Source organism: Scyliorhinus canicula, chromosome 5, assembly GCF_902713615.1.
Source record: "Scyliorhinus canicula chromosome 5, sScyCan1.1, whole genome shotgun sequence".
NCBI classification, from domain to species: domain Eukaryota; kingdom Metazoa; phylum Chordata; class Chondrichthyes; order Carcharhiniformes; family Scyliorhinidae; genus Scyliorhinus; species Scyliorhinus canicula.
In genome coordinates this window covers 229,090,840-229,105,976 of record NC_052150.1, presented here as the reverse complement: position 1 = coordinate 229,105,976, position 15,137 = coordinate 229,090,840, and the positions used below count along the sequence as shown (strand labels likewise).

The 15,137-nt window shown below is 44.8% G+C and overlaps 1 protein-coding gene across 1 annotated transcript in view; it reads left to right on the top strand.

Annotated features, from left to right (window-relative positions):
• The first annotated feature begins 13,085 nt into the window (after positions 1-13,085).
• Positions 13,086-15,137, top strand: part of oplah (5-oxoprolinase, ATP-hydrolysing) — a 91,971-nt gene continuing 89,919 nt past the window's right edge. The window contains exon 1 of the mRNA XM_038796478.1: positions 13,086-13,210. Coding sequence (XP_038652406.1) covers positions 13,086-13,210 — 125 coding nt within the window. The remainder of the gene's footprint in view (positions 13,211-15,137) is intronic.

Sequence of the window (15,137 nt, the reverse complement as noted above, 5' to 3'; positions counted from 1 at the left end):
CTCACTGAAACAATCAGCCGGCCGCTGAAATTGACACTGCCCGCTGCTCTCTCCCTCCAATCAGAAACATTAAAACTTAAAAGTTGGATTGGAGGGAGAGAGCAGCCGGCAGTGTCAATTTCAGCGGCCGGCTGATTGTTTCAGTGAGAGAGCAGCTTCCCTATCCAGATCAAAGTGAGCCGGCCGCTGAAATTGACACCGCCGGCTGCTCTCTCCCTCCAATCAGCCGGCAGTGTCAATTTCAGCGGCCGGCTCACTTTGATCCGGAGAGGGAAGCTGACAGTTGGGGTCCATAAGCCCCCCCGCCGTATATCGCGGAGCGCGGTATAACGGGGGACTACTGTATTGTCGTTCGACTAGTAATCCAGAGACTCGGTAATGGGCCCAGTTTCAAATCCCACCACAGCAGAATGGCCACCCGGCATCGAACCAGGAACCAGAAACAACAGCAGTATACCAGCCTTGCCGACCCTGCAAAATCCTCCCGATTAACATCTGGGGGCTTGTACCAAAGTTGGGAGAGCTGTCTCACAGACTGGTCAAGCAACAGCCTGACAGTCATACTCACAGAATCATTTCTTACAGACAATGTCTCAGACACCATTATAACCATTCCTGGGTATCTCCTGTCTCACTGGCAGGACAGACCCAGCAGAGGTGGCGACACAGTGGGATACCATCAGGAGGGAGTTGCCCTGCGAGTCCTCAACATTGGCTCTGGACCCCATGAAGTCTCATGGCTTCAGGTTAAACAAGGCAAGGAAACCACATACCAGCCACCATCAGCTGATGAATCAGTCCTCCTCCATGTTGAACACCACTTGTAGGAAGCAGTGAAGGTGGCACGGGCGCAGAATATGCTCTGGGTGGCGGACTTCAACGTCCATCACCAAGGGTGGCCAGGTCCTAAAGGACATAGCTGCTAAACTGGGACTGCAGCAGGTGGCAAGGGAACCAACAAGAGGGGAATACACACTTGACCTCATCCTCACCAACCTACCTGCCGCAGATGCATCTGTCCACAACCAACCAATCAGATCTAAGCTCTGCAGTCCTGCCACACCCAGCCGTGGATGATGGTGGACAATCAAACAACTCACTGGAGGAGGAGGCTCCATAAATATCCCCATCTTCAATGATGGAGGAGCCCAGCACATCAGTGCAAACGGCAAGGCTGAAGCATTTGCAACAATCTTCAGTCAAAAGTACCGAGTGAGGCAGTGTAGAGACTTGAGTCAATGACATGGCTGGGTTTCTCAGCCTCGAGAAAATAAAGTTTGCCTTAAAAGGATCAATGATAGGGTTCTCCCGGAGGTGGCAGCCGTTCGTCGACTTTCTTGGAGAAATTTTAAATGTTGGCAGTAGCAGCTTTCCGAGAGGGGGGAAGAGGGTAAGTGTTATTTTATGTTATTTCATGTGGTCTGTGAAGATAGAGCCGATTGGGGAAATGTCTATTTTTTCACCATGTTAATGTTTAATGTTCTTATTCTGTTACTGTTATAAAATTTTACAAATACTTCATTAAAAATATTTTTTTTAAAGTGCCGAGTGGGTGATCCATCTCAGCCTTCTTCAAAGGTTTCCAGCATCAGTCAATTCGATTCACCCCACGTGACATCAACAAACATAGAAAATAGAAGCAGGAGGAGGCCATTCAGCCCTTCAAGCCTGCTTCGCCATTCATTATGATCATGGCTGATCATCAAGTTCAATACCCTGATCCCACCTTCCCCCCCATATCCCTTGATCACTTTCGCCCCAAGAGCTCTATTTCCTTCTTGAAATTAAACAACGTTTTGGCCTCAAGTACTTTCTGTGGCAGTGAATTTCACAGGCTCACCTCTCTCTGGGTGAAGAACTTTCTCACCTCAGTCCTAATAAATATCTGAAGGTGCTGGATGCTGCAAAGGCTATGGGCCCTGACAATATCCCGGCTCCAGAACTTGCCGCACCCCTAGCCAAGCTGTTCCAGTACAGCTACAACACTGGCATCTACCCGGCTACGTGGAAATTTGTCCAAGTTTGTCCTGTACACAAGAAACAGGACAAATCCAACCCAGCCAATTACCGCCCTATCCATCTACCCTCCATCATCATGATGGGGAGATGCCGGGATTGGATTGGGGTGAGTTCATTCAGAAGTCTTACAACACCAGGTTAAAGTCCAACAGGTTTGATTCAAATCACTAGCTTTCGGAGCACTGCTCCTTCCTCAGGTGAATAAAGAGGTATGTTCCAGAAACATAGATAAAGTCAAAGGTGCCAGACAATGCTTTGAATGTGAGCATTTGCAGGTAATTAAGTCTTTACAGATCCAGAGATAGACACCCCAAGTTAAAGATGTGTGAATTGTCTCAAGCCAGGAGAGTTGGTATGATTTTGCTGGGTAGTTTGCTGCAATGTTTCATTTGAGATTGCGCGGTTGTTTGAAGGCAAGTAGTGGGTGTGTTTGTCTTCCGAGGAGGTCGGTGCGGTTTTTTGCTGTGGCACGTTGGAACTGACGATCGATGAGTCGAGCGCCATATCCCTTTCGTACGAGTGCATCTTTCAGCGTCTGTAGATGTCTTTTATGCTTCTCCTTGTCTGAGAAGATCCTGTGTATATGGAGGGCTTGTCCATAAGGGATGGCTTCTTTAATGTGTTTCGGGTGGAATTGGAGAAGTGGAGCATCGTGAGGTTATCCGTGGGCTTGCGGTAAAGCAAAGTGCTGAGGTGACCGTCCTTGATGGAGATGAGTGTGTCCAAGAATGCAACCGATTTTGGAGAGTAGTCCATGGTGAGTCTGATGATGGGATGGAACTTATTGATGTCATCATGTAGACGTTTCAGTGATTCTTCGCCGTGGGTCCAAAGGAAAAAAATGTCATCGATGTATCAGGTGTATAGCATCGGTTGAAGGTCCTGTGCAGTGAGGAGGTCTTGTTCAAACTTGTGCACGAAGATGTTGGTTTACTGAGGTGCAGATTTGGTCCCCATGGCTTTTCCATGCATCTGGATGAAGAACTTGTTGTTGAAGCTGAAGACGTTGTGATCCAGAATGAAGCGGATGAGTTGCAGAATTGTTTCTGGAGATTGGCAGTTGTCGATGTTGAGTACTGAGGCTGTTGCAGCAATGCCATTGTCATGGGAGATGCTGGTGTAGAGTGCCGAGACGTCCATTGTGACGAGGAATGTTCCTGGTTCAACTGGTCCATGGGTGCTGCATTTCTGTAGGAAGTTCGTTGTGTCGTGACAGAAGCTGGGGGTTCCTTGTACGATGGGTTTCAAGATGACCTCGATGTAGCCAGAGAGGTTGTCACACAGGGTCCCATTGCCTGATATGATAGTGTGGATGGGAAGTTAATGAGTTACCAATTTAGAAGCATGCTGGGAATATTGACTATATTTTAACACTGCTTTTGAGCAAAAATAAGTACGTCAAGTAATGTAAACTAAATACTGCCTAGTATTTTGTACTCGGCCTTATTATGATAAGTTGTTCTTCCGAAGGACAACAAAATGCGCACTCGAATTGTTTTTAAACCAAGGGCAAAACATTCATATTTCCTCTTGCGCATGTTCCCAAGCTTTACCTCATCAAAGTTGTTTATTTCACACTATAAATATAATGGTTTTCGACTGTATAACTCAGAGTGCAGTGCACTAGCTTTTGCAGCTGGAACACTCTCTCTCCACAAATATATTTGTGTAAATAAATTTCCTTAAATCGAACCTCGAGGAATTTGTCTTTATTATGATTTCCACAACAAATTGGCGTAGTCGTTGCAGTTTCCTTAATTTAATGGGACGTGAACCCCGAAACGATTCTCTAAAGTGGACTCTCTCAGCTGAAAGGGAGCGAGCCATAGCGTGACCCCAGCTGAAAGGGGGGGGGGGGTCTGCGGCTCAGCAGCCTTAATTACTGCCCAGTGACTCATGCTAGGATGAGTTATCTTAATTAATAAATTAATGATAGCTGCATGGGAAGAAAAAGGTGCCTTAGAGACTAAAATTTAAAATTGTTTTAAAAATTGAGGTTCGTGAAAGGATAAACACCGGTGTGCACTCCCTGTAGTATTTGTAAATGATTTCCGTGGTCGTTGTTATTGTTATGTATATGATCTAAAGTATTTTGCAGAAGGAACGATGAGCAATAAACTCAACGCCCCCTCACAGATTGTCCCGAAGCCTCGGTAAAGACATTCGGAGCGAGAAAGAAGGTGAACTCCTTAAAGAGGACAGATAAGGGAGTCAAAATGAGTAAGAAAATGAAAAGAAGCAATCGTAAAGCAACGGAATGAGGTAGGAAAACCTATATGTCCCCCATAGGAATCTAATGAAGCTGACCCCCTCTCGAAAAAAAAACAGGGGAGTAAAAGTAAATAGATTAAGGTAAAAGCGTAACAGATGAGTTCCTCTAGAGCAGGGGTGGGCAAACTACGGCCCGCGGGCCACATGCGGCCCGCCAAAGGTCTTTATGCGGCCCACCAAGTCATTAAAAAAAAAAAATTTTTTTTTAAAAATGTTTAAAAAATTTTTTTTTTTTTTAAGGTTAATGGGGGGGGAGGGGCTGTTGGGTTACTTACTGGTATAGGGTGGATACGTTGACTTGAGTAGGGTGATCATTGCTCGGCACAACATCGAGGGCCGAAGGGCCCGTTCTGTGCTGTACTGTTCTATGTTCTATGTTCTACATGAGGCGCCCAGAATCATAACCGGGTGAAGCAATTATTTTACTTAATATACTATGCGGCCCTTTAAAATTGTGAATTTCTGAATGTGGCCCTTACACGGAAAAGTTTGCCCACCCCTGCTCTAGAGAAAGGGAATTCAGATTTGTGTCTGAGATAAGACTAACTTAACTGTGATATTTGTGAGCTGTGAGAATCTGTGTTTTGTTTAACCAATTAATTTTAGTCAAAGCATGAAGTGCTAAGTGGGTTGTATTTTTTATCGTCTGTCATTGTGAGTCAGAGTCAGAGATTATAACTTATTTTTGATGAGATTTCTCTAATGAACGGAAACATTGGAAATTACGATCAGTTTAAAAGAAAGAAAGTTCCTTTACGAATAAAAGTAATTGAATATGAATACGTGAAAACACGTAAATGGCATCATGCCAAGTTCTCCGCCCCTTAGATTCTTCAGGAAACATTAACCATTTCAGCAGACAGTTGATCTTTTCTGAATTGACAAAGAAAAAATATACGGCTCTCAGAATAGCTAATGCCTATAAAATCAATCATTGGAAATTGACTGAAATGTGTGCTATTTATACCCCCCTCCCAGGGGATGTTTTGCTGCTTCTAAAATACTCTTATGGTGCATCTTAGCTTTGAAGGATGTGATTGCTGTCCCACCCGGCATAAATGGGGGCTGAGTTCCCAATAATGATAATCATTAGAATGAAGGAAATTAGTCCCTTGAACACTGGTTAGCAAATAGAGGGAAAGAGGCTGTCAGGCAAGGGGCCAAGAAGCATTTAACCCCCAGGAAGGATGTGCCCTACCGAGCGACACCTTCCCCTATTAGGCAGACAGACACTCTGCAAATTAGGAGCGGTAATACATTGCATTGATAATGGAATGTTTATAGAACTGTCTCAAATACGAGCTCACCAGCTGAAAAATGTAATAACTTCTGAGCCTGCGCCCGATCGCTCTGTGTCTATGTTCTGTGCTGGCAGCTGAACGTTAACCCTTGCAGTACCACTGTTTAAAAAAAAAATTAAACTACAGGAATTCTTACAAAAGATTAATGACCCTTGGGCACAGCTATCAAACCACCTGCTAGAGTCCAGTTGAGAGAATATAGTGACCCATTACACTGTTTGGTATGCTCGTGAGGATGAGCACGCATACAATTTACAAACACAAAGTCACTTAGGAAAGCAGACATCATTGCATGTCGTCCTTTTTATTTTTCGGTGTTGTGGGATTAGGAATGCTAGTACAGTTGACCCATAGTCAGAGGGACCTTTTTAGGATGGGTTTAACTTCAGAACCCCATTTAGCATTGGCCGTAAGACATCCCGCTCAGGCAAAGCAAATATTAGAAGTGATCAAAGAGACCAAAGGAAAAAAGTAATCCATGGGATTTATATTGAAATGGACGGATGAAATTGCCTGATAGAATTTTCTGGCAAACAGGAGGGCAAAGTGACCTGGAAAGAGGAGCAAGGGCCCGCTACATTTGAAAGACAGCAACCTCCCTGAGAGAGCCATCATTGTGTCCCTTCAATCCTGGCCCAGGTACTGGCACATCTATGGGCCCAACATAAAAATCATGTTGGAAAAGTACATTATGCCCCAGCACATAGGATGCAGCTACAGAAGAACGTTGCCCTGCCTGCTTAAAGCTATACAGATTGGCATCGGAAGCAGAAAAAGGGATAGAGGGAGTGATCAATGCACTGTTACAGCAAGGGGTGCTGAAGAGAACACAAAGCCCCTGTAACACCCCTATACTCCCTATTCCAAAGGCAGGAAGACCCAACGAGTAGTGGTTTGTGCAAGATCTTAGAGCCATCAATAAAATTGTTATCACTATTGCTCCATTTTTGCCGGACACAAATGTCATTTTGTCTTCTATACCACCAACAACGGATACTTTCTCAGCCTTTTTCTCCATATCATTGCACCCAGAAAGTCAATATCTATTTGCCTTTACATACCAGAATTAACAGTCTTAAAAAGAGACATGGACGAGTGCCAGTTTTCTGCAGGCTCAACATTCCCTCAATATGATGACGATTTATTGATAGCCTCAGAGGGAGGGCCAGTTGGGCTAGTTTGTCAACAGAATACCCTTTTGTTATTATCCCATCTGGCAAAAAGAGGGCATAGGATCTCAATGGACAAGCTGCAATTCTGTCAGGAGACAGTTCAGTATTTGGGATTTCAGCTGCAGCAAGGACAGCGGAGGCTTGGGTCTGAAAGCGTACAAGGGTACCAACTCCACGCACAAGAAAGGAAACCTTTACCTTCCTCGGAATGGTGAGCTATTGCAGGCAGTGGATACCGGACTATAGAGAGATGGATGCAGTACTGTGCAAGGCTACCCTACAGGACGCCCCTTCAGTTGTTACCTGGATCCCAGAGAGGGAGCAAGCACTTTGTAATTTGAAACAAGCCATGATTAGCGCCCCTGCCTTGAGACTTCCTGATTTCAGCAAGCCCTTTACTCTTTATGTGAATGAAGCAGGGGGATTTGCAACAGGGGTCCTGGTGCAAGAGCATTGAGGAGGGAAAAGACCCCTTGCCTATTACTCGGTGGCCCTATGTGCTGTGGTAAAGGTTATGCCAAATTGCTTCAGAGCTGCAGCAGCCACAGCGGCCATAGTAGAAAAAATCAGTTTTGCTGCTGCTTAATTCATCCGCAACATAGCATGTCACTGCGGCTCGATACACTGGGTACGAAGTAATCCTCTCTAAAACCAACTTTACCTTCAAACGAGCGCCAGCTATCAACCCTGCTACACTCTTACCCGCGCCCTCGGAAGCAGAACATATGTATGATCATGACTGTTTACAATTGGTTTAAGCCACCACAACCCCTCGACCTGATTCACCCACGAGAAAATCCAGACATCATCGTTTTCACGGATGGGTCAGCAAGCCGACCAAATGATCTGACCCCCCTGGCCGGCTACGCTATAGTAACTCCATTCGAGATAGTGGAAGCTTTTGCTCTGCCTTCGGGAACGTCTGCTCAAGCGGCCGAATAGTTTGCCCTTATTAAAGCATGTATTCTGGCTAAAAATAAAACAGTCAATATTTATACTGATTCCCGATCCGCTTTTGGGGTAGTACATGATTTTGGCCAATTATGGAAAAACAGGGGATTCATAACTTCCTCCGGCCAACCTATTAAACATGCTAAATTGGTTTTAAATTTACTAGATGCTGTTCAGCTGCCCAGCAAGATAGCTGTTTTTAAAATGTGAAGCACATACTACCGCAGACGATGAAGTTTCATGCGGCAATAGATTTGCTTCAAAATAGCAAAGGAATTGGCTCTCAAACAGCAGCCACAACTGCAAGTGGCTGTAGTTAAACTTCCATCCACCGTAACAGAACCAAAGTTAAAACAGGCACAGGAGCAAGCCTCCCTACAGGAGCATCGCTCTTGGCTAAAAGCAGGTTGCTATCAAGACAATTTTGATAGGTGGATAAGGGCTTTGAAAATAGACCAAACGTATGAAGCTCTCAGAGAATTTATACTTTTGGAGGAGATTAAAAATTCAATTCCTGATGTTGTGAGAACTCACGTGGAACAACAGAGGGTTAAAACTGCAAGATTAGCAGCAGAAATGGCAGATGATTATGAATTAGTTCATAAATCAAAGCTTGGTTTCCGACATCAGTTTCAGCCGGTGAGGGATAGAAACTGGGGACATGAGAAATACTCAAGTGGTAAAGGTAAAGGTGATCTGATGGGAGATAATATGGAGAGTGAAGATGAAGTTGAAGTGCAACTATCAGAAACAAATTTTGATCAGATGGTTGAAAAAGAACAAGAGCAGGTGGAAGATGAGGCGGATATTTTTAGTTCAGGAAAATTGGCGGAGTTACAACAGAAATATGTAGAAATAAAACAGATATATCAGAAAGCATACACGGAAGAGGAATCTGAGTATATACCAGATTGTTATTACCGTAAAAGTAATGTCTTGATGAGAAAATGGAGACCTTTACATATGCAGGCAGGCTCATGTGGGCAAAGGAGGAATGACACATGCCATATGTCAACAATGGTATGCTCCAGGTATTACGGTAACAATTGAAAAAGTAGTCCGCACATGTTTGATTTGTTAAAGGAATAATCGGTGATAGTGGACATGTTTTCCCGGTGGGGTAGAGGCTTTTCCAACCAAAAGAGATGATACTGGAACAGTGGTAAATATTCTGTTAAAGGAAATAATACCTCGGTTTGGGATACTAATGGGTATTAACAGTGACAGGGGAACTCATTTCACTAGCAAATTGACCAAAGCCCTAACAGAAGCCATGGGATTTGATTGGAAATTGCATATACCATATCAGCCACAATCCTCAGGAATGGTGGAACGGGCGGATGGAATAATTAAAACTGCAGTTACAAAAGTGTGTCAACAAAATGGGCTGGCTATGGCCAGATACCATACCCATAGTAATGTATGCCCTGAGAAATCAGAGAAATCGTAATACGGGTTTAACCCCGTATGAGATATTAATGGAACGTCCCATGACAACTGGACTAAACCCCCAATAACTCTAGCGGCAGTAGCCATAATATGGGCAGATGAGGCTTCACTAAAATATGCCCAAGCCATGTGTGAAACTGCTGAAAAAAACAAACATGAAAAGGTGCGACAGGCTCTGATGCATCCAAAAGAGGGAAATACACACCCTCTGAACCTGGAGATCAAGTATATGTGAAAGTACTAAACAAAGATTCTTTTTCTCCTCGGTGGAATGGACCCTACCAAGTGCTGCGAACAACCCGAACAGCCGTTAAAGTAAAAGAAAGTAAGCTCAGGGAAGGTGGTAAAAGAGGGGGAGGGGTGGCATTGTTAGTCAAGGACAGTATTACGGTGGCAGAAAGGACATTTGATGAGGACTCGTCTACTGAGGTAGTATGTGCTGAGGTTAGAAACAAGAAAGGAGAGGTCACCCTGTTGGGAGTTTTCTAAGGGCCTCCGAAAAGTTCCAGAGATGTAGAGGAAAGGATTGCAAAGATGATTCTGGATAGGAGCGAAAGCAACAGGGTAGTTGTTATGGGGGATTTTAACTTTCCAAATATTGACTGGAAACGCTATCGTTCGAGTACTTTAGATGGGTCCGTTTTTGTCCAATGTGTGCAGGAGGGTTTCCTGACACAGTATATAAATAGGCCAATGAGAGGCGAGGCCGTATTGGATTTGGTACTGGGTAATGAACCAGGACAGGTGTTAGATTTGGAGGTAGGTGAGCACTTTGGTGATTGTGACCACAAAGCGATTACGTTTACTTTAGCGATGGAAAGGGATAGGTATATACCGCAGGGCAAGAAAAGAAAGGACACGCATGAGAAGTCTTTGGCAGGTAGGATCAAGGATAACCCTAAAGCTTTCTATAGGTATGTCAGAAATAAAAGAATGACTAGGGTAAGAGTAGGGCCAGTCAAGGACAGTGGTGGGAAGTTGTGCATGGAGTCCGAGGAAATAGGAGGTGCTAAATGAATATTTTTTGTCAGTATTCACACAGGAAAAAGACAATGTTGTCGAGGAGAATACTGAGATACAGGCTACTAGACTAGAAGGGCTTGAGGTTCATAAGGCGGAGGTGTTAGCAATTCTGGAAAGTGTGAAAATGGATAAGTCCCCTGGGCCGGATGGGATTTATCCTAGGATTCTCTGGGAAGCTAGGGAGGAGATTGCTGAGCCTTTGGCTTTGATCTTTATGTCATCATTGTCTACAGGAATAGTGCCAGAAGACTGGAGGATAGCAAATGTTGCCCCCTTGTTCAAGAAGGAGAGTAGAGAGAACCCCGGTAGCTATAGACCAGTGAGCCTTACTTCTGTTGTGGGCAAAGTCTTGGAAAGGTTTATAAGAGATAGGATTTATAATCATCTAGAAAGGAATAATTTGATTAGGGATAGTCAACACAGTTTTGTGAAGGGTAGATCGTGCCTCACAAACCTTATGGAGTTCTTTGAGAAGTGACCAAACAGGTGGATGAGGGTAAAGCAGTTGATGTGGTGTATATGGATTTCAGTAAAGCGTTTGATAAGGTTCCCCACGGTAGGCTATTGCAGAAAATATGGAGGCATGGGATTCAGGGTGATTTAGCAGTTTGTATCAGAAATTGGCGAGCTGGAAGAAGAAAAAGGGTGATGGTTGATGGGAAATGTTCAGCCTGGAGTTCAATTACTAGTGGTGTACCACAAGGATCTGTTTTGGGGCCACTGCTGTTTGTCAGTTTTATAAATTTTTCTTTTTTTCAAATTTAGAGTACCCAATTATTTTTTCCAATTAAGGGGCAATTTAGCGTGGCCAATCCGCCTACCCTGCACATCTTTGGGTTGTGGGGGTGAAACCCACGCAAACACGGGGAGAATGTGCAAACTCCACACGGACAGTGACCCAGGGCCGGGATTCGAACCCCGGTCCTCAACGCCATAGGCAGCAATGCTAACCACTGTGCCATCGTGCTGCCCCTGTCATTTTTATAAATGACCTGGAGGAGGGCGTAGAAGGATGGGTGAGTGAATTTGCAGATGACACTAAAGTCGGTGGAGTTGTGGACAGTGTGGAAGGATGTTACAAGTTACAGAGGGACATAGATAAGCTGCAGAGCTGGGCTGAGAGGTGGCAAATGGAATTTAATGCAGAAAAGTGTGAGGTGATTCATTTTGGAAGGAATAACAGGAAGACAGAGTACTGGGCTAATGGTAAAATTCTTGGTAGTGTGGAAGAGCAGAGAGATCTTGGTGTCCATGTCCATAGATCCCTGAAAGTTGCCACCCAGGTTGAGAGGGTTGTTAAGAAGGCGTACGGTGTGTTAGCTTTTATTGGTAGAGGGATTGAGTTTCGGAGCCATGAGGTCATGTTACAGCTGTACAAAACTCTGGTGTGGCCGCATTTGGACTATTGCCTGCAATTCTGGTCGCCGCATTATAGGAAGGATGTGGAAGCATTGGAATGGGTGGAGTGGAGATTTACCAGGATGTTGCCTGGTATGGAGGGAAGATCTTATGAGGGAAGGCTGAGGGACTTGAGGCTGTTTTCGTTAGAGAGAAGAAGGTTAAGAGGTGACTTAATTGAGGCAAACAAAATGATCAGCGGATTAGATAGGGTGGACAGTGAGAGCCTTTTTCCTCGGATGGTGATGCCTAGCACGAGGGGACATAACTTTAAATTGAGGGGAGATAGATATAGGACAGATGTCAGAGGCAGTTTCTTTACTCAGAGAGTAGTAGAGCTGTGGAACGCCCTGCCTGCAACAGTAGTGGACTCGCCAACATTAAGGGCATTTAAATGGTCATTGGATAAACATATGGACGATAAGGGAATAGTGTAGATGGGCATTAGAGGGGTTTCACAGGTCGACGCAACATCGAGGGCCAAAGGGCCTGTACTGCGCTGTAATCTTATGTTCTAGAAGCCAGATGGGATCCACGCAACTCATGTAAACTGCATGAGACGGAACATTGAGAGTACTCGCGAAACACTGACCTGAAGAGAATGACGGCGTTGATGTTTTTATATTATCATATTAATGTAGAGGGTAAACTGAACGCTAACACCTTAATATACATGTCTCACTCATACGCAGAGAGGGTAAATAAATTCAGTTGTGTTTGTACACAAATTCCCAGATGCTTGGGGGAGGGCTTCCCCGTGCGGTCCATCCCATTCACCAGTAACAAGATAGCAGAATGGGTTCTAAAACAGAATAATACAGGGCATGTGGAAAATACACAGGATATGTTAGATTGGAGATTAGCTGGATACGATATGAATAGGTTTGAGGAATGGTGGGGGCCGAGGTTTAATGTAACACGTCAACCGCCGTGGTTGATCCTTCCCAATTATACCGGAGTCCCAAAAGGAAGTAAATGCTTTAAGAATCATAAAACATATGGGACCCACTCAGTTGGCATGAGTCAGTGTGATCAGCCCTTGAATTGGCAACCCCATATGTTCCACCTTACAGCTAAAGGACTATTCATCCTTGATTGGTCAGGAGTTGAAAATCAATCTAGTGGAGGCTCCTGGGAAGGGGATCGATTAGACTAATGATGACTGATAGTAAAGGAAACCTGACTGCGTATAACGACACCTATTTTATCTGTGGCCACACCAGAAAATTGGGAAGGCTTCTGCTATTTGGGATACGTAGTCCCTGATGTGCATCACATTCAGCAACTGCAGGGCCATCTCCATCACAGGACAACACAAAGTGTTATGACATGGGCACAAATGCTGGGAATAATGATACCACCATTAGGAATTGCCACTAATGCATACTAACTATGCGAACTACGAGACATCCTTGAGCAGTTAGCAAATGACTCTGTAGAAGCTGTTAACCAGACAGAAACTGAGATGGTTGTTATAAGAGCGGTTGCCCTGCAGAATAGAATGGATCTTGATTTCTTGTTAGCTGAAAAGGGAGGTACTTGTGCCCTGATTGCCAGTGACTGCTGCACATACATCCCTGATAACTCAGAAAAATTGATAATCTGGTGGATCACATTCGTAGAGAGGTAACAAGATTACATGAAAATGAGGGATGGGACTTTGGCTGGTTAGGATCGTTGGGACAGAGGATTGTGTTCTGAATTATAATCGCCATTGTAATCTTGTTTGTCGTGTGGTTACTGTTTTGATGTTGCGCAAGATATTTTTATTGTATTCACACGGGAGAACAGCCCTAGCCGCCTTGTCTCCTTGCCACCAGGCTCATAACACGCTGGGAACTGTCATACGTCCATTCCCCTTACATTATAAACAGCCCTTCTCTATGGAGGACACGATAATTTACTAAAAGGTGTTGATCAAAAGATCACCGAGGGAATTGTGGAAGGGAAGTTAATGAGTTACCAATTTAGAAGCATGCTGGGTATAGTGACTATATTTTAACACTGTTTTTGAGCAAAAATAAGTCGGTCAAGTAATGTAAACTAAATATCGCTTAGTATTTTGTACTCGGCCTTATGATAATAAGTTGTCCTTCCGAAGGACAACAAAATGCGTACTCGAATTGTTTTTAAACCAAGGACAAAACATTCATATTTCCTCTTGTGCATGTTCCCAAGCTTTATCTCTTCAAAGTTGTTTATTTCACACTATAAATATAATGATTTTCGACTGTATAACTCAGAGTGCAGTGCACTAGCTTTTGCAGCTGGAACACTCCCTCTCCACAAATATATTTCTGTAAATAAATTTCCTTAAATCGAACCTCGAGGAATTTGTTTTTATTATGATTTCCATGACAGATAGGACAGCCTGGTGTGTTGGCCTTGTGTATTTTCGGGAGGCATTAGAGATCTACAACACGGGGACTACGTGGGATGAATTGCTGTGAATGTTTGAAATTTGATGTTATTGAATTTGTCCTGATGTGTAAGACATACACACGAACATAGGCATCTGGAGGAGGCCGCCATTTGGCCCCTCGAGCCTGGCTAAACCCCACATTTCACCCAGCCCCCATTAGCACTGGCTCCCTTGTTAATCCAGAACTATCTACTTCTGCCTTAAAAATATTTGGTGACCCTGCCTCCCCTGCTCTGGGGAAGTTCAGAAGACTCACGAAAACTTCGATAACATGTCCCCTTTCCAGGGATATTCAGGAACAGAGCTGTGTTACTCGCACATTTTACAAATGATGCAGAGTTAGGAAGGTCCAAAGTTTTGTCATAATCCTTAAATATAAAGAAAGTAATACTTTTATTGAGGGGAATTTACACACACAAACAAAGGTTCGCACTATAACATGGAACAGTCCATCGCTACAGTCCATCACTCCCCCACCAGTGTGGTAACTTCCTGCACATGCTCCCTGACCACGCGGTCCAGCACGGCATACACATCCCCGCACGCTTTGGCCGCTGCGTCTACCACTTTCTCTAGGTGGTCCTCATGTAATCTCGAGTTCATTTCCAGCAAAGCGATCTGTTGGGACTTGGGGAGCAGAGCCAGTGCCACCTGGGGGCCCCCTGTAGATTCCTCGATGTAGCTGAGATCCACCAAGGGACTGTCCTCGATAAAACCCGTGGAGCACGCACACACATAGTCCCGCATGGGGATCCCTGCGTCGATCACCGCCAGAGTTGCCGCATTAACGCAGGCGCAGTAGTTCCCGCCGTCCGACTGTAGGATCTAGGGAGGAGAAAAAAAACAAGACGTCAACAGAGGGGAGATAAATTCCCAGGGATGTGAACGGGAGGGGGATTAATTTCCGGGATGTGAACGGGGAGGGGGGATAAATTGGCCGGGGATGGGGGGTAATTGCCAGGGAGGGGGGGTTAATTGCACGGGGATGGGGGTTAATTGCCAGAGGAGTGGGTTAATTTTGCGGGGAGGGTAGTTAATTGCCGGGGGGGGGGGGGGGGGGGGGTTTGACTGCCGGGGGAGGGGGGTTGACTAGGCCTGGGGGGGGTGGGGGGGGGGGTGGGGGGTGCTGGG